The 22,861-nt window shown below is 39.4% G+C and overlaps 1 protein-coding gene across 1 annotated transcript in view; it reads left to right on the forward strand.

Annotated features, from left to right (window-relative positions):
- Positions 1-2,090: 2,090 nt before the first annotated feature.
- Positions 2,091-22,861, forward strand: part of SLC35F1 (solute carrier family 35, member F1) — a gene marked incomplete at its 5' end in the record, with an annotated part of 51,813 nt that continues 31,042 nt past the window's right edge. Inside the window, 3 exons of the mRNA XM_008944677.1 lie at positions 2,091-2,218; positions 14,918-15,077; positions 20,407-20,563. Of these exons, the coding sequence (XP_008942925.1) occupies positions 2,091-2,218; positions 14,918-15,077; positions 20,407-20,563 (445 nt within the window). The remainder of the gene's footprint in view (positions 2,219-14,917; positions 15,078-20,406; positions 20,564-22,861) is intronic.

Below are 22,861 nucleotides of genomic sequence, written 5' to 3' on the forward strand. Positions count from 1 at the left end.
AACAAAATCAGATTTGGGAGGTATTTTTACTCTTGGAACAGAGACTGCAATTTGATGTCTTTGATTTTGAAATTTTCTCTTTATCATTAAAGTGAAGAATCATTCTGAAATGTTAACCATGGCATTCCATTAAATTGACGTTTTCCAGATGGTGTTTTAAAGATGTTATCTGCATGTTTTACATGATTTTAGTAGGAATTAGGACAACTAATCTCAAATGTTTTTTTTAAAATATCTCCCTAAATGTATTTAAAAATAAGATATAAATTATTAAAATATCCCTCTGTCTTCATGCTCAAATTGTCATAACAAATACATAAATGTAGTCATAATTCATGTCTGAAGAGTAGAATTTGCTTTTTCATGAGTTCTGAGAATGGGTGGTAACAAGAAAGTGTGGTATAGTTGTATGTACTGACTCCTTATCTACAGTCTTAAATAATTAGACTACTCACTACCTTGATTCTTCTTTTTCTCTCCTTCTTACTGAGAGAAAGAAAGATAAAAAGATATGGGAGAGTGGGTAGGAAAGCTTTTTAGCATTTACAGTTCTGCATGGAGTGTCGTTATCATTGTAACAAATAATTACGTTGTTGCGTAATAATATCCCACGGGAAGTGTGTATGTGGAAGGATCTGTCAATCAACAAATATCAAATGATTCAGATGCTTTGTCCAGCTAAATACCCATTCTAATCACTCAATGGAGCCAAGATTTGACGTCTTAAGAGTTCTGAATCAACTTCTGAAGTAATTGTCCAGCTTTCTGTGATTGTATCTTGTAAGATACAATCTGAGATATTCCAGTGCTATAGAGAGCTTGCCATTTCTGATGGTCTGGCAGCCTGTATATCACTGGGGCTATTTGAACCAGAGAGCAAAAACACTTATGATGGAGGAAAATGATGAGGGAGAATTGGGAAGCCTGAGCAAGTTTTAGTGGTGATGGACAATAAGGTTCCTTTTCTTCTGTATTTTCCACCACTCATTCTGATGATCACAGACACTTAGAAGGACTTCAGCAACACGAACAAATCTCAGAATGGTGGTGGTGGGAGTGTGTTTAAACTTTCAAGACAGTTCAAATTCCATTTATGGTACCTTGGCAGTACAGCTCAACCCTACTTAGATCCCTGTTCAGACTACAGATTCTTAACAGGCCTTCAGTCATACTGTGTTCATTCACAGTCTGTATGTCCAGCCCTTTCACAGTGGGGTCCCATCATGTCTGGACCTTACTGTAATGCAGATTAAGTAACAGGTTTGTCCCCCTCACTAATGAGCTGGTTTCTTTTGAATGGAGAACAGTAATAAACCCTAGCCTAGCATGAGGAATGAATGCTCTGACCTTTTGAAAGTTGTGGGTTTGTTCTGCAGGCTGTGTTGTATCGTTAGCCTTCACGTGGTGGAAATTAAGTACTGGGCTCCCACAGAAGGCCCCAAACCTGCCTACTTCAAAAATCAATCCTGAGAGCAGAGCAACCTGTCATGCAAAATCTGTTTGTCTCTGTGCAGCCTTTCTCTGAACAAGTCTGATATTTTGAGCCTTTAGGATCGTAATAACTGCCCTTGGAACAAGATCTGTTATCTGCCCCAAAGTGATGCTGTTACTCTCCTTCTCTAACATTCTGTTGTATTTGCAAATACTGGTAATCTCCTACTCTGGCAAAACTCTCTTGCACCATGTGTGATACAACATTTATCAGTATGTATAGAAAGTATAAATGTAGTAATAAACTGCTCTATTCTTTAGCATTTTATATATTTATATATACGTGTATGTGTAAAAGGAAAACTAAGAACACATTTACAGTCTGCCCAAGCTGCACTTGTTTTTCCTGGCATTGTGTACATCTTAAGTGAAGTGACAGTCTGACCCTCACATATTACTACACCAGGCTGGCTGGTTTAATAACTGTGAGACAAATTGGCTGTGTTAGTGTACACCTCCTTGCAATACCTCTTTATATATAGTTCTTTTCAACTTCAGATTGTAAATGCAAGAGATCTTCTAGATAATTTCTCTTGACAGGCAAGAATTTTGTGCATGTAAACCTAACTCTTTTACATAATTCTTGTTTATTACCACAGGAGAAGAAAACTTGCTGGCAATTTTGAAAAGGAGATGGTGGAAGTACATGATCCTGGGGATAATAGATATAGAAGCCAATTACCTGGTAGTCAAAGCTTATCAATACACCACTCTTACTAGTGTACAGGTAAGGGTTAAAAGGATTTTCCCTTATGAGGTAAGATAATAGGCCAAATAGTATCAATGGTACAATGTCCATTGGCTTCAGTGCACTAATAACTGATTGCTGCCTGTCTTCCATGTAGTTTTTAATGCTGCCTCATTAGACACAGTTTTTTCATACTGGACTATTTTTATTACTCAGTATTTTCCAAACTGTACAAAAATGTACTTGCTTTCATTTTATTTTCCTGCACAAAACCATTCATAATCACATTTTTTGCATTATCTACTTACTTTAGTCCTTTAGTGAAATATTTGCAGATGAGCTGAAATGTTTTTCTCACTTTATATTGTACTTGGAAAAATTTACACGCACTTCTTTTAGGGTTCCATAATTAGATCTGAGTGCAAAAGTCGTGTTGTGAGTTGATCCTGGCAGGACGCCAGATGGTCACCAAAGCCACTCTGTAAGTCTTCTCCTCAGCTGGACAGGGGAGAGAAAAGATAATGAAAGGCTCATGATTGAGATAAGTACAGGGAGAGATCACTCATCAGTTACCATCTTGGGCAAAACAGACTTGACGTGGAGAAATCAATTTAATTTATTACCAATCAGATAAGAGTAGGATGAGAAATAAAACAGAATCTTAAAACACCTTCGCCTCTCCCCTCCCTTATTCCCAGGCTTAACTTTATTCCAGAATTCTTTACCTCCTCCCCTAGAGTGGCACAGAGGGACAGGGAATGGCGGTTGCAGTCAGTTCATCGCACATTGCTTCTGATGCTCCTTCATCCTCAGGGGGAGGACTCCTCACATTTTTCCCCTGCACCAGCATGGGGTCCCTCCCATAGGAGACAGTCTTCCACAAACTTATCTAACATGACTCCTTCACATGGGCTACGGTTCTTCAAGAGCTACTCCAGCATGGGTCCCTTCCACAGGGCATAGTGCTTCAGGAACAGACTGCTCAAGCAAGGGTCCCTCACAGATCACAAATCCTGCCAGCAGACCTGCTCCAGTGTGGGCTTCTCTATCCATCGGTCCACAAGTCCTGCCAGGAGCCTGCTCCAGTGCAGGCTTTGCACAGGGACACAGCCTCCTTCCAGCATCTGCCTGTTCCTATGGGGGTCCCCATGGTTTGCAGGTGGATATCTGCTTCACTGTTAGCCTCCATGGGCTCTGTCTCACCATGGGCTTCTACCACGGACTGCAGAGGAATCTCTGTGCTGGCACCTAGAGTGTCTCCTCTCTTCTTCACCTGCCTTGGTATCTGCAGAGCTGTTTCTCTCACATATTCTCACTCTTCTTTAGAGGAGCACAAGTTAATGTTCTGCAGAATCAAAGCTAATTAGGAATATATCTCTTCAGTAGTTGAAAAGTTTTATTAGAAAATACTGAGCTTGATTAGCTGAATAAGAAGCAAAAATAGAAGAAAACTATAAATTCAAGGAATCTGAATGTGAGGTTTATGCTGAATATTCACAAATGCGTCTGCTTAGAATCTTGGCTTGAGAATTCCTTGAAACGTAACCAGACAATGTAATGCTGTTAACACTTTTTCAAATCAGATTACTTAATATAAAGCATAAATCTATGTAAATCTCATATTGTCTGATTTTCTAACTACTAAAAGCCTCAAAGAGAAAAGCAAAAGCTGAGCTGCTTCTTTTGCATGTTCATTTAAAGGAGGTAGGAATAGGGACTGAGCAAGATGATCCAGGTCATCTTCCACGGCCACCAACAAGCACGTATCAGTTTTATCTGGCTGGACCCATGAAGCACTGGTTCCCAAAGATACAAACCCTCCTGGTTTTCTGCAATGAACATCACCTTAAGTGTAAGAGATTGAAAACTGCAGTGTGAGGAGGATGCAGGCAGGAGAGTTCAAGGGCATTGCCTGTGTCTCATCAGGGAACTAGCTGAAATGAGGCATGGTCACTTTTTAGACTGAGAGAGAGAGAGGAAGGGTGGAACAGGAGAGCTGTCATAGGGCACAGACAGCGTCATGTCCAATTTAGACCTCTTCTGCATAAAGATTACAACAGAGTTCAGGTCTCTTTCACATGTCACTTGAAAGAAGGAAAAGGTAGAAGCTCAAATGTCATCAAACTTTTTTCCAAGAGTGGAATGACTGCAGTGTCTCTTTTCCCCATATTTGTCCTGGATTGCTCAGATGGACATGGAGTAACTGGTAATACCTGCTGCATTTTAAATTCATTTCATGCCTTAATTGGAATGACCTTCTAAGTGTAGACAAGCCAAAAAATATGTTGAGAATGGGATGAGTATGAGGTAATGCATTAAGATGTTGAGTCAAATGACACATTCTATGAAATGTAGCCAAGCAACACCCTATTTCATTTAAAGATGAAACAGAAGAAGCTCAGGGGATTGTTCAGCCTTGAACAGCATTGGTAAAAGTGCAGAGTGGTGTGAAATGAAGACTGAAGAAATGGAAAGCAAAAGATAAAAAAAGCAAGCTTTTCCTAGAATCTGATTTCAGAAAAAGCAAACAGGACCACTCAAAAGCATCTTCCAAAAGGCCTGGTCCTGCAAGAGCACTACCTTGATATAAATGAAACTGTAAGTGCATGCTGTCACATAGCAAGAAGTGTTCAAACCCTTTCAGAACTGAGACCTGAGAAACCATTGCTACCTACCACAGGTCAGCAGGCTTTTGACTGAAGGCTGTGGGAGCTCTGCCAATGTACACTGAGTGAAAATCGAGCCCCTTAAATCAATGCAGGGGGATTTTATTTTCAACAGGCTTTACACCAAGGCTTTTCTGATGGAGAGAATATAAGAGTTTTGGAAATTGTCACTTCAGTAAATGAGAAATCTTGCAGTATTTTTGTAGTGGAGGTACATGGACCATTTCATCAGGAAAGCAGTTTTACAGCATCTAATTTTTTTCCACATGATATCTCTGCTCCATCATGCAAAACTAACATACTAGTGTATTTAGCTTATGGTGCTTTTAGGGAAAAGACATTGGGCTGCTCCCAGCAAAAAACCCAAGTTTAACTGTAAAAATACACCTTCAATTGATTTCCAGTTCTACGTTCACCAAAAAACTCCAAGCACTCAATAGCTTTGTTTGCCAAGTACTTTTAAACTATTAGAACTATCAAAGTGTCCAGTTTAAACTCCATCTTTTTTTGTAATTGACATCTCATGATAGTTCCAGAAAAACTTTTCTCCACTGTTTCACACCCGTGCCTTTCCTTACACTTTCTTTTAAAATTCCCCTTTGGTTTTGGGAAAACAGAATTTTCTAATAAACCTCGCTATACGTCTTTTGCCAGATGCCTTCAGAACCACAGTAAATAAGGACACGCAGACATAAATCAGACATGAATATGGTACCTAACCTTTACTTTTGGATGTGCTTCTGAGTATTTCAATTACTATAATTGAAGTTCTATAATTACTCTCTAAGAATGTGGCACTCAGCTCCATCAGATGAAAACAAAGTACTGTGAAGCCTAGAAACACATCATTTTCCCTTTTACAGAGAAGAAACAACAAACTAAAAAACCTCCTTTATAAACTAGATGGCATTAAAAATTAGATTGAAAAACAATGCACTATGTTTGTTTCAGGCATTAAGGTTTAGGTCAATTGCTAAGGATAAAATCCAAGATACCCTTCAGATACCTGCAGTGCAATCCAGGGGCAACTAGACTTAATAGTGCGGTCCAAGAAACCACACCAAAATGTCTACATAATCTGAAATGTCATAGACATCTAACATCCCCTGGTCTTTGTGGACTAAACCACTGCTCAGAGTACAGTCTTGGGACATGATAATTTGTGTTTGAACCTTCTGAAGGCTGCCTTTGGTAGCTTTATGTTCTGGTTCTTTGCATGCCCAGAGTTGTTCTCTACTGATAGAGACAGACGCCTAAATACCTGCCTCCATTTTAAAATTCAAAAGCTAAGTATTTCTATATCAAAGTAACCCAAGGAAGTCAATTTGTTAGATACGATCTTAGCGTGCTTCAAGTGCTTATAGAAAGCCTGGAGTGCTTTCCAAATTGCAAGGGTAGAGCCACCTTTTACATAAGTAATAGCTCTTAAAACAGTAGCCCACAGAAGGGACTTGAGTTAACCCCATTTTAGCTGGGGGAATTGAAACTCAAGCTTCCCACAGCCATGAAAATGCTCAGGCTAGTATGTGAAGACTATTCTCTAGAGGATACATTCAAAAATTGAGTATATACCAGGTAGAAGGCACAGTAGTTTGTCGAAACGACAAAAAAGTTGGTGTCTGAAACGACGTATTTCAAGAAGTGCCAGAAGTGCCAAAGATCAGTCACTCTTCATGCTCTCAGACGCATGTGTCCTGATTCCCAGATGGCCAACAATTCGCATAATGATCTTTAGTTTCTCTTTGATGCATTAATCCAGCTTGCACTAGATTTTGCAGCCTTCATGCCTGTCAGCTTTAGCAGGTGCAGAAAGTGCACTAAACACTCTGTGTACACTAGCACCCAATCCCATGGGCTTTTAAAAAAAACTTTACGCTTAACTTTTAGGACTGACTGGTAATGCTTTCCATGTTTCTTCTAATGGTTTTTAAAATAACTCTGGTGTAGGCCTGTGTAAGGTTGAATAGCTATTTAGAAAGGGTATTTTAACAACTGTTAGAGACACCTTTTACACAGCAGATAAAACTAGTTCCCCCCTGAGGGAACGAGAATGTTCTAAAGTTCTTGTACTTATTTAGATCTGGATATTTAATTTGTTTGAAACTACATTTTGACTTCAGCTACCCTGTACTACATTTAAATTGTGTTGCTCAATCCATAATGTCTTCCACTAAGCCTTCTGTGATACTAACATGTGTAACCTTTGCTGCCGGGCAAGTGCTTTCTCATCATACCAAGCTGTGTTATGAGGCAGACTGTTCTCCCCCTTCTCCTCCATTGTCCCCACATTAATTAGCTCTCCTTTCTGCAATGCACTGTTTTATCCACCTGCATATTACCCTGCTGTCTTGCACTCTCTAGAGGTAATATTATCCTTTTTCTGTGTTATGACATCCTGTAGAAATCTGGGCTGTTTCTACAATGCCTTGCATAGTGGTACTGTGGGATATGCATACGATGACACAAGAAATAAGGCACTGTCAAAGACAAAACTCTTTTTCCTAATAGAAATTTATCTGGTAATTTGTTCCTTGGGCAATCAAGCTTTTGATTGGCGTGATGAAAACAAAGGTAGTAGAAACTGGGGTTTATAGACACCCGGAGATGCACAATAAAACTACGACGCTGATGTTCTCAGCTACTCTTAGGTCACTGTGAGGCTCAGCAGTACATCATACTTCCAATTACCTCTGGCAGTTTTCATACCTCAACAACTGCCACCAGGAAAGGAAAGGAGTCAGCAGTAAATGCTTATTATAGGAGTGCTGGGTGGCAATAGGCTTTGCTTTGTTCTTAGTCCCTATGGACTCAATGTATGTTACAGCAGAAGGTTTGGAATAATTTTGAAGCAAATCTGGCAAGTGTGCAGCAGGGGATTTGCAGTTTTGAAGTTGTTGATCCACCTTGTCCATTGGCCGCTAACATGAAAATATCTTAAAACCAGAGAGAAATCCCACTCCTTCCCTTCCTCCCCCTATTCTATAAGTGTAAGATTGATGATACTTTCCTGTTTTGCTTTAGGGCAGAGAAGGAATACTGCAGTGGTAATAAGGTTTGCAGATCAGTGTTGTGTGAAAGCTTTGCATACCATGTGTTTGTACTGTGACAGTCTGTGGGGTGTTTCTTGTGTCTGATTTATTATCACACTTCAAACTGCTGTGCTGTCTTTTAACTGTGTTACATACCTGTGGTTCACAAACCAGTACCTACAGTATCCTCAGTCCCTGTATGTGGTCTTGGAGACAACTGAGCTCTCAGTATCCAGACCTCCTGCCTCTAATGGCAAAATTCACTCTGAGCCAAATTTTTTACTAACGTAAATATGCAAAATGTCATTAAAGCTGGTGGAGCTGTGCCCATTACAACAGCAGAGATTTTGGTGTTCTGTGCCCAGTTTGCATATTGTTGCGGGTGAAATACAAAGGCAGAGATTTTTCTGCAGGAGACCCATGATTTTTCCCAGGCCAGGATCTAATCTGCTGCATAGTTTACACCAGCTGGCAACATGGAGAAGTTTCTAAGTAACCTTGAAAAAATGGTCTTCAAAGCCTATATCGAGTCGTCGTACTTAGAATCAAAACAGAAAGCAGTGTTTTTCTGCAGAAATATGTGACTTCTGCAGAGCTGTCTGCTGTCTTAGAGTGATCTTTTTCTGACAGTAGTATCTAAAATCAGAGGAAGAAAACAATTAAGGCAAGAATACTTCAGTGGTCAGTTTGTTGGTAACTCTTCCTGGTATTTGAGTGATCTTGCATAAGCACAGCTGGAGTGCATGTAATGAGAGGAGAGGGTGAAGAAGTGTGTCCTAAGGTATTCTAAAAAAAAGTCAAAATGTGATTATTCATGTTAGTAGTAAAGCATTCCATGTAAAGAGAGTTGAGTGCAGAGGAACAGTGGGTTAGATTGACCACAACCATTAATTTAACATAACTTCAAGAAGTTGCTGAATTCCTTCTATGTACACAGAAAGCTGGAACTGTGATAATCCTCGTCTTGGCTGTTGGTGCATGCAAGTCAGAGGAAGGTGAAGGTTTTTCATTAGTCAAAATTTTGATGGAGTTTCTTTGTCCACAGGGAAGAAGAGAAAATCCTGGAAACAGATTAATGGAACTGATGGGAAAAGTTATAGAAGTATTGGTCATGTGCCTCTAAGGAAAAAAAAAAAAATAGAGAACTTGTGGTCAAAATAATGATTTAAATAGGCTTCAGATTGGGAGCAGTCTTATGGTTTTTGTTTCTTCCATGTCATGGAAATGAATTTTTTTTTTTTTTAATTTTTTTTTTTTTTTAAACAAACAACATCACTAACTGATTCACCAATCTCCCTACCCATAGTACCCTGCATTTTGGCTAGATGAAATAATAATTTTAAAATCCATTATTATATAAAAACCATGCAAGAAAGCGTTAAGTTGTGACGAGACTGCAAACAGAAACACAAAAGTTAAAAACAAGACTTCTTTTTTATTTTAATTGCTTGAAATAACCCTGTCAGAAATGCTGCCAGCATCCACAACTTCCCTGCAGAAGGTTTTGGTCACAGGGTAGTGTAAGTGCCCCGCAGTGCCCTTGGGCAGCCAGTTCTGTGAGGGTTCACATCTCAGCTGGTTTTGCACAGTTGAATCAAGTGTGTGGGGCATTGTGAAGACAGTGTGAAAACTGGAACAGATTTCTCAAATGGGCAGCAAACCCATTCTTCCTTTGAACAAACAAAGCAAATGTCAGCAGTTGTGTCTCTCATTGGACATAGGACTTACTGGTTTATTACACATAGCAGGTCACATGCTGAAATTCAGTAGCTATCGCCTGTACTTGACTGTACAACATCAGATGGACATGATACTGATTTTACTGATCCCTGTGCTCTGGAGAGCAGGCTGAGTGGAGGGTGCAGCTGATTCTCCACCTGATTTGCTGGAGGGCAGCACTAATGAGAAACCCCTAATGCGAAAACAACAACAACAAAAAAAATCCAATGAATGTTTAAAAAGGGAAATTCAGCTCAGCTGTTCCCATAGGGAGTTTGCTGACCAGCTTGTTTCTTTTTGATGTTGCTGCAGATCAGCAGTTCACCCTCTGTATTACAGACCTTTATTCTAAAGCTTGCCAGCTCTCCTTTCCAATGACTAACAACACGTTCTTGCTGTAGATACGCAAATGCGTGCTGAATTTGTCAGATCAGGGACTGGATGTTTGCTATTAGCAAGAGAGTATTTGTCATATGATTCACAAGTATAACAAAGTCAATGTAATTTAACAAACAGGTCATCAGAGGAAATACTTTTCAACACTGTATCAGCAACAGACTCGAATGCAGTGTGACATCTTTTAGAGTCAAATCTTCAGTCTCTACAACAAAACAGCATTTTCATAATAGAAAGGAGTTTCTGTAGGATGGTACATTGAAAGATGATATATTTTTGTATCCCACCCTCTAAAGTAGCTCAGTCCAGAGCTATGACTTAAGAAAGCCACAGACACAAACACAAACACACAAACACAATGGAATCCAAAAGCGTGATCTGCACCACACACCCCTGTCAGTCTGTCAGTTTTTTAATTTTCCCATGTCAGAATAGGAAATATGTTTTCTTTTAGTTTAGTGAGATTTGGCAATTTCTGTGGTTAACAGGAATGTTGATTAAAATCAGGTCACTTGTTAATTTAACATGATGACAGGGTATAGGCACTACCTTTTGAATAAGCAATTAAAAAGAAGGAAAATATCGAAGATGATTCCTAGGCAAATACTAGTAAACAACCGACCTTTATGTACTGTAAATTAAATTCAAGCTAAGCATAATTTATCTTTGTTATTGTAAAACCTTTATAGTCAGGAAAATGACAATTAGGTATAATTTTATATTCTTAATAGCTCAAATAACTAATAACAAACAAAGGAAATTCTAAAAATGGAAAAAACAAACAAACAAGATATTTTTTGACCTATTGCAGATGTAATCCACAATCTCGCATCTTTTGTCTGTAGAACATATGTGCATTTTTATTCTCCTATTAGAGAGGTTTATCTAAGGAAAAAACAAAGGCAGAGTGAATTTAGTCCCGAATGAAGTGGTACCTGAAAAATAGTTAAGCGATATACACAAGATTATCTTATTGCTTATATTGTAGTAACCTAATTTATTTCTGTCTACCCAATTGTTTAATTATAGATATAAACCAAGCACAATTCAAGAACTACTACATAATGTCAATAAACGTTACCTACACTTAATGCTTATATCTATTGATGCTGCAGTATTTCAAATAGCAATTTGTGGATTAGACTACTAGCCCCAAAGGGGTGTTTTCTAGCCATTGCCAGCATTGTTTGTTTGTGATAGGTCCCATTCATACGTCCCTTCATGTTAGTGCTTGAAAGACACATCTTCACATACTTGGAAGCATAGGTATGTTTAAATATTTATGGAATGACAAGAATTTTAAAAATCTTCCTCCGAAACACTGTTAGTGGGAATTTCAATGTTGAAGGAAACATGCTGCAAAAGCAGTTTTTAAAACTGGCTATTGAAGTCACATTAGCGCCCTAACAAGAACAAGAAAATGTTCTTTTTGTGTGCTTAGCCCAGAGTAAGTAAAGCAGCCTTCATCAGAGCTCCTGTCCCATAACAAACATGCAGTGTCACATCACGTGAGCAAAGGTGGCCAAGGGGTTCCAGACATTAGGGGTTAAAAATATCTCCTGCATCATGCTGTGTCTCTTTTGAGACATTAGTTAGTGGCTAAAAGTTGACATCTTCATGTTCTTAAATCTATTAAACATTGTCTTAGTGAGTGACAGAAGCTCCTGATTTTGAAAAATGAAATAGTGACGGTTGAGGTTCACTTACCTTTGCACAGAAGAGTACTGGAAAGATGCTTGCAGATACTTACTGTCTTACTTAATAAGTGGTTTCTTGAAACACCTCTGTGCTTAACTGCTGCATAAGGCTTTCTGCTCTGGTTTGGGCACAGTAATCTCTGAGTTGGTATGTGTTTGTATGGGTGCTCAAATCTTAGGTGCTCACATGAGGAGGGTAATGGCAGACTGTGCAGTACCTTTGGTCCTATTTTACTCACGTTCTGCTCTAAGTGAAGTGTAAAAGTGCCTCTTCTCCAGTACAGAGTTTAGGGACTTGGTGTAACCTGCTGGTTCCTGGTGACTCTAGGAGGACAGCATGGAAGGGAAGCCATGGGCATGGCTTGAGCCAGGTAAAGGCAGCTCTTAGTGGTGACAGAATTTGTTTGCTTTCTCTAAGGTGATAGAGGTGCCTGCCCATGTGAGCTTCTCCTCAAAACCTTGTTTTGATGCCAGCAAGTTAGATTCATAGAATAGCCCAGCTTGGAAGAGAGCTCCAAAGATCATCTGGACAAACCTTTTGTGGGAAAGGGAACCTAGATGAGATTATTTAGCACCCTGTTCAGTCACATCTTGAAAATCTCTGGTGATGGGAGTGTCCATGGGGAGACTGTTCCGGTGATTGATTATTCCCAATGTAAAAAATTTCTTTCTTATATTGAGATGAAGCCTCTCCCAATGCAGCTTGTACCCTTGCCTTCTCCATATGGCTCCTGGTGAAGAGCCTCCATCTTGTGTGTAGCCACACTTTAAGTAGTCAAAAACTCTGATGAGATCAGAAACTTGTGAGTTAAGCTCACCTGTTAATGCTGCACTGAGAGGGAATGGGACAGAAGCATCCATACCTTCAGCGATAGCTATGAGCAGTGTAAGGTTAACTGTCTCCCTGCTGCTTGGTGCCACATTTCCTACATCTTCAGCAGAGATTAGGAAGAACGCATGTCCAGCATGTACAGGCATGATGACGTGAGCTGTGAGAGAGAAGGTGTTGAGCCTATGGTGTCCAGTCCCCATAGGTTACACTGAGGAGTGAGCTTCCCTCAGCTGTGCCCCCTCTTGCTGCTGCGTGCTAGGGCTGTGCTGGCAAAGTGCAGAAATCCCTGTGGCGTAAGCGTGCAGCGGGTGTTATCCACGCAGAAGCGACCATCTGCACTGGGGAGCTGGGCCCTGTCCCTCCTTACAGCCACAGGCCGCATGTCCCTCAGCCTTACCACGTGCCAGGATTTCATGTGTACACCCAGAAGTCCTGCCACCATCCCTCCCTGCTCTGGGACCTGGCTGCTCACAGCGGCGTGGCTTCTGAAGTTGCTCTTGTGTGTGTGGCATCTTGCGTGTGCATGTTTTTGTGGAGACCGGTTGCCGAGTGTTAGTTGTGTCACACGCTGTACAGGCTACAGGCTCTTCAGGGGCAGAGCAGATGCCCTATGCAGACAAAGGAGCTGACTGCAGTTCTTTCAGACCTTGTCCCTTTTCATGTTCAGTCTGTGAAGGACAGCATTTTGAGGACTGCTGGAGGAACTTTTCACTGTAAAGACGCCTGAGCAAGCCTTTTAGATAATTAGCTCACTTTAAATGCAGGAACTGCTTTTAGCGTGGACTTTTCCCATTTGTATTTCCCCCCATCTGTTCTGGAGTTCTTTGGGACTGCTTGCACCTCCAAAGAGCAGTGTGGTCCTGCTGCTGAATTGGTTCTTTTCTGAAGGCTTTTGCACTGGGTGTCTGGAGAATCTTTGAAGTGGACAGGTTTCCACTGCACAGTCCTGTTTTTCAGAGTTGCAGGAAAATTATCCTTAGTCCAAAACTTGGCTTTTATATTTTTGCTGATCCCCCAAAATTAATATCTATTACACAGATATCTCTCAGGTAAAGAATAATTTTTTAAGCATTGAAATTCTTGAAATCATCCAAAAATCTTTTTCTCTTCAGATAATACATGGACAGACAGAAAAGTTAAAAGGAATGTGACCACTGTGCTTAGTGGTAAATCGCACTGAGAGAGCAAGTAGCAGGGAATAGGCCCAAAGAGAAGAAAAAACAAATTGAATCATCTAAAATGAAAGTAACAGCATCTGGAGTAGTTTTTCCAGAACTATGGCCATAGTCTTCTCCTTTGGTCGTTCCAGATGTTTTCATTAGGAAAAGATGATCATACAGCTCTGGTTACTCCTCTATCAGTTGTCACTGAACAGTAGTGTACCCTGCACAGTTTGTTAAATCACAGAATCACAACTCTTAATTAACTGTATCCATTTAGGAAGTGGGATTAAGGTAAGGTAAGGTCTCTTTGGGTGTTTCTTACACAGGATTTTTGTTTCCTGGTAACGTATTGGTAGTTTCTAAAATATATTTTGATTTGAAAATTTCAAGGTCCTCTCATCAACATTTGATGCATTTTTTTTTTCTATCACGGGTTCTCTGGGTTTATTGCCAGATATCTCTGAAAATAACAGTTAAAGATTGTGTTTCATAACACTTCTCTGAGAAAGCTCTTACCCAGGGTCTATGGGCAAGAAGATTGAGTTTCTTGCACTGCAGGCAAGGTGGTTTGTTTGTTTGTTTGTGTTTGGTTTTGTTTTGGGTTTTTGGTTTGTTTTGGTTTGTTTGTTTGGATTTTTTTGTTGGGGGGGGGGGTTTTTTTTTTTTTTTCCCCTTCAGAAGCATATGGGGCTGTATTTTCAAGGATTTAACAGTTCCCACAGGGGTCAAATTTTTCATAACTGTTCTGTGTGCAGAAGCCCCTTGATTTATATGGCCAGATTTAATATATCTGGTCAACTTGTGCATTATGAACATTCCTAGTAATTGGACCCGAAATGACTGAATTAAAGCGTATGTTTAGGCTGCAGGAAAACTGCCCTCAGTCTTTGTCCATTAATCACTAGAGGTGAGGACCAGAAGGAGTGGTGTGGCTCTCTTTTGGCCCAGGTTTCATTCCCATGGACTTGAAATATGCATCTGAATCTAAGAGCAAGGTGGTGCTTTTGGATGTTACCATCGAGCAATAGCTCTCCAGAATTCATGGAACAGTCAAGAACAGAATAGTCTTAGCTTCTGCCTGATGGATCACATAACCACTTGAATACACTTCCTGTCTGGTAGAAAATGCTATTATTAACTAAATAACCCTACTCCCCTCTGCTGGAATCTATCCTAGTATTTTGGGGTAAAGTGTTAGCAGGTTGATTAATTGATTTTTCTTCTCTTTCTTGACAGCTCCTAGACTGTTTTGTCATCCCAGTGGTGATACTGCTCTCCTGGTTCTTCTTAATGGTACGATACAAGGCAGTACATTTCATTGGGATTGTGGTCTGCATTCTGGGCATGGGCTGCATGGCAGGAGCAGATGTCCTCGTTGGGAGACAGCAAGGAGCGGGTGAGTAAAGATGAATAGGTTGTATGACCAAGCTCTGTTCAAAGAAACCATTGACCAGAACATGTCAGACTGGGACAAAAAAAAAAAAAAAAAAAAAAAAAAAAAGGCAAGAAACCCTGTGCCTTCATTGATCAAAAGCACTGCACTATTCAAATTTGTTTCCTTGTCAGAAGGGACAGAGAACAAAAATGGGTCAATACCAATACTTAGAAGTCACCACTGCTGCAAATGGACTTCATGAGCCCTGTGTTTGCAACACAGGTCACCCTCTGTGCAGGCTGTGGGAACAAGCTAAATACTTGTAGTTTCATTCTGTTCTGGCTCAGTAGTTTGACTGCAAACATCAGTTCCTTCCTTTCCAAACTGGCTACATCTTTGAGTCATAAGCACCTCTCACATCCACTGTATATGCTTTCTTATCAACTTTGGTCCTTTTTTGTACGGAGGTAGGGTTGCTGGGTAGATGCTAAAAGACTCTGAACCTACATACTAACTGTACCAACTGGGTTTTGCAGACAGTCTCAAAGTAAAGGTTTGGAATTTGCCTATGTTGTTATTGAAAGGAACCTTCTTGTGTGTAAAATGTTCTTTTTTATGTGCAGCATTGTATGAGTAATGTGCATGTAGCTATTGATGCAGACCAGACAGAGCTAGATTTCATCGATCAACTTCCTCTGTCACATTGATTTCTCTAGTGACAACCCAAATGATGTGGGAAGGCTCGAAATTCCTTTCAAAGACTGTCAATTAGGCACAGTTTTCATTCTTAATTAAAAGCACTGAATTGTGAGCTGAGCATAATACACTGGGATTTAAAATTCTTGACTCAGCTTTCTGAATACAAATGCAAGTGCTGTAAGAACTGCATTTACCAGGATGTTACTAAATAAAACAAGGGAGTTTGTGTCAGTACTCACCATATCTCTCTGCCCCCTTTTATCCCTGTCCTTTATCCTAAAAAGGAGACTTTTAGTTCATTGATCTCCTCCAGAAATATCCCTGCTCCAATTAAAAGGAAAGAATATACTCTATACTATGAAATGAAACAGCCAAAGCTGCATTGGGAATGACTGATTTCAGAGGGATTGAGATTTCAGCCCTGGGTTCCAGAGGAAACATCCTGTGTCCCAATAAAGTAGAGAGTAACATACTAGTGTGGGTGAGTTGTGGATCAGCAGGAGCATATGGGGAGATGGACCTCAGCGGACAAAGAACAGGTTGAAGAACATTGAAACTTTGCATCCAACTGCAATAATTAGATATTATTTGCCATATCTGTCACTAGAACATGGGTATAGCTGTTAACGTGCATAACTGCCTTTTAATTCAGACCTACACATGAAAAACTGTGTCCATGCTTATTGCTACAAAGAGAGACTGCAGCTTTTAATTGGCAAAATGATGTTATTAATGATATTGTCTTTAACAGAGTAAAACAGATCAGCAGGTTTAATTTAACTGAAGGAGTAAAACTATATGCTACAAATCTACAAATAAAATTAAGTATTGGCAGCAAAAGAAAAAAGATCTTGAAACTCTTCATTAAAGAGCTCCACACCATTTATAGGATATTTCCTAGGACTAGGCAAACAAAAGGAAGGAAGACACCAAAAGCAATCATACTGTATTAGTCCTCAGTAAACTCCTCTGTTTATCCAATATTTTAGGGGACAAGATCTGTTGACACCTGCATGCCCCTCTTGACCATAGTATTTACTGTACTAGAAGTGCTATAAGGCTCTGCTAGGCACCTACTCCAGAAAGGAATCTAGCCTGCCAACTCCTACAGTAAGAAAACATGAATTTAAAATTAGAGATTAACAGGTATTTTCCAAACTATGTGCAGGAATTAGATATAATGTGCAAGCACACTCTCAAGTTTCAATAATTATACGGTAGTTTGCCTCTTATTGTATCCTGGCTGATATTTTGCACATTACTCAATGGGAAAAGCAATTACTATCAAGTACTTTGTGCTCTATCACCTTACATGGCAAGTATACCTTAAAATAACACTTCCCTGAATTAATACCCCTGAGGTACCTTAGTACTTGTTCTCCTGTAATACACAGGGGTCTAACAGAAGTCTGAGTGTTTCAACCAGATTTGTTGAAGTACTTTGCAGCTTTAGCTTAGCACAGTCTCTGAAAACCAGTCACTTCAGTCCTTTGAGTAACTATACAGGAGTGTGTTTCATCTAAAGTGGGACATGGTGAGGCTGATTTTTAGATATTACAATCATCAGTAATAACAACCAAAAGCAAGGAGAAACACCTCTTAATACTAGGGGTTAAAGTAAAAAAGTAGCAAAGTGGCCTAGTGGGAGTGTGAAAAGCAATCACGTCAGAACATAGCTCATACTTAATCGAATCATGTTACCCTGTAGTGCTATAACTAGTCCCCAAAACTTTTATTCCTCTCTGGACTGTATGACTTCTGCTTCCAAAGAACATTAAATACGCTTAAAATTAAAAATTATTAATGTGAAGTGTGGTTTGCCAAGCTATGCCTTTTAGTTCTTCAGAAGAATGACCTAGGCCATTAAATTGGTCAAGTACAACTGTATTAACCTAAAAGTCTGTGCAAGGCCTCTAGTCAGTTGATACATATTTTCTTACAATGATACCAGTATGTGTTTTTTATATCCACAAAAATATCTCTGTTAGGATGTGTCAGTCCTGGAGGAAAGTTCCAAGTCAGCCTCTTGAGGAAGCAAAGGCAAGGCATTTGAAAACCAGGATGGTAGGAAATATTAGGAAAGAAAATAAAAAATATAGTTTAAAACAATTTAGTGCAAGTATATAAAGTTTTGATGCACAAACCTCAAGTAGCATGCATTACTTTAGTCACTGAATCTCAAAAAGAAAAGACCAGAAAATAAGCCTATAGAAGCAATGGAGAAAGGTGAGAAAGCCCTTCAAGGGCATCAAATGGCTTCATCATGAAGATACTATAGGCAGACTGGGACTTTTCATCTTTCAAAGGTGAGAAAGAGTCAGAATATGATAAAGTTACTTGAAATCTTCAGTGGTATGGAGAGGGTCAATAATATTAAATAATTTAAATATTAAATAAATATTAACTATTTCTTACAATGAGAAGATTGTGGGATGCCAAATATAATTTTGAGATATCAGGCTTAAAAGCTAAAAACATGAAGTACTTTTTAATAGTAGGCCAAAAATATACAGACTGTACGCAAATTCATGAAGAATCCTTCAATATCTATTAAGTTTGATGGACTAATGCAACTGCCATCTCAGAAAATCCCTACTGAGAAGTGGCTGATAAAAATCCTTCTGTGTTTCCCTGTTTCTTCATGCTCTCCTCAGCCACCCCGTACTGCCCAGTGCCAGAGGAGGGTCGGGCAGACCTGTGCATTGGCCAGATCTTGGCTTCCTTTTCTGGGAAAACCCTGGAGACTGAGACTCATTCTGAGCATGAGTGCACTTTGGGGAGAGACATCATAGTGTGGTGCTTGGGGCCATTCTATCTCTGTGAAAACACTCAGCATCTGAGCTGTCTTGGTTCCACAGAGGCAAAAGGATATTTTTGTCTCAGCAGTTCAGCACAGCCAAGCTCTAAGGTGAAAAGCTTTTTCAGCAGTGCTTCCCTAAAGGGTCAGTGAGTAGCTGTAATAAATGCCAAATGAGTGAGCTCAGTGAAGTATTTGAGCCACTGTGGAATATCAGATGCATGAAGGGGCTGAAGAGATTTTGTAATGTGCTGATGCTTATTTTAAGTTAAGGGCCTTTTCCAAGTCTAATTGCAGAAGAAGGATAAAAGGAAAATAGATAACAAATCTTAGAAAGATAAATGGTCTAATATAAACATGCTGTCACACAAGGTACATGCAAAACAGAAATCAAGAGACTGGATGAGTACATGAAAGAGAAATCTAGTAATGTTTGTTCAATACACAGTAGCCACGTGTTCACTGAGCTGGATAGTGCTAGAGACTAAGAGAGTATTACTGGGAGTATTTTAAACTTTACCCATTCCTATTTGTCCCTAAACAACTTATATTTTTCTGATGCTTATAGCTGGTGTCAGAGACAGGATACTGGTTAAATGAACCCCCTGGGTCTGTCCTTTTGTGACCATTCTTATTTTCATAAATTTCTTCTCACTGGAAATTTCATCACTGTAGTTTGGAATGAAAACTGAAGGCTTACAAAAGTTCCATAAAGAAAAATGTTGAAAAGATCATTTGGAACCAATCAGAAGTTTTGGGTTCCATTTTTAGTTAATGCAGTGTGTATTTATAAATCAATAGTAATAAAAGATTAAAAGGCAGGAACTCAAAAAAATAAATCAAAATGCATTTTAAAAGAAAACAAAGTCCGTTTCAAAATAAATTAAAAAACAAAAACCCACCACCACCATGGTCTGGTACTTCAGCATTTCTACTGAACCTTTTCAGTGGAAATTCCATTATATCCAGCTTTCAGGAATATGGTTCTGCAGCAATGTGTGGCAGCTTGTGAAGCTGTAGCTCTTGTAGAAAACATTTAACAAGCCCTATGCGCAGAGGGGATTTCCTGAATCAGTTTGCAAAGCCAAGGCCTCAGTTTTCAAGCCGGAACTTGATCAAATCTCCCTGCAGCCCTCTCCACCCCCCCCCCCAATAATAAAAGCCTCCAAGACTTGAAAAGATTTCAGTCTTTGATAATACAATGGTTTAGTAATTATATGTTCCTGGAGGTACTGAGAATGCATTCTTGGTGTTCATTGAACATTAGGTGCTGCTTTGTTAATTGAACCTCTTTTTAAAATCTGTCATTATCATCACCTGTCTGCAGCCTATCCTTCCCCCTCTCTTCCTTGTCAAACAGCTGCATGTGAGAATGAGGTCAATATTTGGGTTGTAATGATGTCTTCACTAATTTCACAGGTACACAGAATTTTTATGTTGATTTTGCTTCTAAATGGTGGACATATTTTAGACTGATTAAATTTCAAGATGAGATGTAAAGTGCTTTATATAGCTGAGTCACATGCTAGCTGGGAAAAAAAAAAGTAATAATAAAATAATTAGATTTAGTCACTCTAGAGTGCCACTTTATTTCTATATTTTTTTTACAAATTTTTCATATTCTTTTGGATTCTCTTATTTACAACAAGGATAATGCTGTCTTTTTGCCTCTGCTAGATTTTGCTGGAGTATTGAATGAAAACCTAAAATAACAGAAGCTGCTTTTGGTTTATTAAACCAGACGTGGGATATTTAGTGACTGAGGATTGCAATCTGTACAAAAGAATTTACAATGATTCTAGACAAAAGGTGGTTGTTTTGAGATATTCTGATTTTTCCTCTGTTTATTCCTAGGTGAAAATAAACTGATAGGGGATCTCTTAGTACTGGGCGGAGCAACACTATACGGCATCTCCAATGTTTGTGAGGAGTATATTGTCCGAAATCTGAGTCGAGTGGAATTCCTGGGCATGATCGGACTCTTTGGCTCCTTCTTCAGTGGAATCCAACTGTAAGTGATAAGGTTTGAGCCCCAGGGTCATTCAGATAAGTGCAGCTGTGGCTTCCGTTGAGGTACTCTAGCCCTCTCTTCAGAGGTGGCTATTTCTTGTGGAGAGTAGTTGTCCTCTAATTCTGGAATTTGCATTGATTTTCATATTTCAGATCAGTGGATTTGAATAATAATGCAAATTTTTACCTAAGTGCTCTAATTCAAGGACTGGCGTCCTTGAGTAGTGACATGTGGAGGGAGGAGTACAAGACACATCCTACCTTCTTGTTACTGCTTCACGTGTTGGTCCAATCTGTGAATAACCAAATCTACAACTCACTGTGGTTCTGTTTCATGCTTTAAAAAAGTCACTTAGATTTCTAAATACAAAAAAAACATGTCCAGTCAGAAGGTATTTTACTGATTGGCTTATTCTGTGTAACTACCTTGTGCTATGGTGGCAATAATGAAAAAGCCTTTAAGAAACTGGTCTTTTCACTCTGAAATAGTCAGGTAATTGTCACATAGATTTCAGGAACTACTGAATCCTGCCTATGTCCACATGTACCCAGTGAACATCTCACCTGCAAACCTACAAGTTGGAAGGCAGCTGCCGGTGTTGTACTACCGTGACTGATGGAAGTGTAGTAAAAGTGACCATACAAAATTGTTACAATTTTTGCAGATCCATCACTGATGCTTGTCACACAGAATAACTTCTAATGATTGGTCAAAACCAAGTTGCTTCCCTGCACATCTGAGCTACTCAGCTTCTAAAACCATAAACTGCTCAAAACAGTGATCCATCGATTCCCACTTAGTTCTATTTCTTTAGCCAGAAAGCTTAAAGTATTTATATGGGATCTGAGTGCATGACTTAAAACTGTTTTTATTAACTATCTGCCACACAAACAATTCCTTTTTTAAAAATGTAGAATTCAAGAGCATGTAAACATGCCTGATATCTATGGCTAGAGCATTTTTGTTACCTATAGTGTTCATGATAGGTAGGTACTAACTGATTCTGAGGGCATGAAAGCAGTGCCCTTGCAATGAATAGCAGACATCATATAGTTAGGTGTTCACAGAGGTTTATTCTAAATATGCCAATTATTTCAAAGACAAGCCAGCTCCCCATGTAAAAATTGCTGATTTTTTCTTTGAAACACTAGTGGCCACTTTGGTGCAATAAATGACCTTTAGGTCCTATAAACTGAAGTAGACTGGAGAAGGAATGTCTCGGAGATAAGGCCATTTCCCAGCATGCTAGACACAGCACTGGTAAGAGTTTGATTGGTATCCACAAAGCGATTGTGGATGGGGAACATGCTAATACCACTGGAGGTCTAAGTTTCATGTTGATAGGATTTACAGGGAGCAGTACAATTCTGAAGAGGGGAAAATATCAAAAGTGCGTACAACTGTGCTGAATATAGGAAAGGCAAAAGAGTAGCCAGAAGTGAATGTCCCCTTTATTACCATGCACTGATCTCAGAATTATATAGTAGCACAACGCTGGATATTTGCCTCTTATTCCATATGTATTTACAAATATCCACATAAGTATAGGTCACTCATGTTAGTTCATGCTTCAGGTCTAGTACAGGGCTGTGTCTCCAAGAGAACTTTCAAGAAATAGGCTGTTGTTTTTTAGAACAGTTTAACAAGACTGCTGGATACTAGACTGTGGTGTAAAATAAACCGAGATAATGCCTGTTGGACAGCAAATGAAGGGCTAAGATGTCAGGGCAAACAGTGAGGTAAAGCAAGGAGTTGGCTAACTACCCAGGCATGATGGAAAGAGAAGTTTAGTGGGTTGAATGTGACTAAAGCAGGGAGGAACTGTGTGTCAAAATGAGAAGAAATTAGTTGTGAAGGGTTGAGGATATAGCAACTACCCAGCAAATGGAGATAATGTTGTCTAGACTCTCATAATTACAGAATAACCTACTTTGTAATGGACCCCGAAGGTCATCTGGTTCATATTCCTACTGAAAGCTAACTTCAAAGTTAAATCAGGTTGCTTGGGAACTTGTACAGTTGACTTCTTAGTATCTCCAAGAATGGAAATGCCAGTCCTGCTTAACAAGCTGTTCCAGTGTGTGAACAATATTTTTTTATTCTACCTGTATCAGGATTTCCCACATTGCAACTTCTGTCCATTATCGTTCATCCTTTTGTTGTGCATCTTCAAGAAAGTCTGGCTATCTTTTCTGTAACTATCTGTTAGCCAGTTAACATAATACACAGACAGTATATTATCCTGTCCTTCTTCTCCCTGGCTTAACCTTCTCTTTTTTGCACAGAACAATTCCTGCT

Source organism: Merops nubicus, unplaced genomic scaffold (assembly GCF_000691845.1).
Source record: "Merops nubicus isolate BGI_N331 unplaced genomic scaffold, ASM69184v1 scaffold4747, whole genome shotgun sequence".
NCBI classification, from domain to species: domain Eukaryota; kingdom Metazoa; phylum Chordata; class Aves; order Coraciiformes; family Meropidae; genus Merops; species Merops nubicus.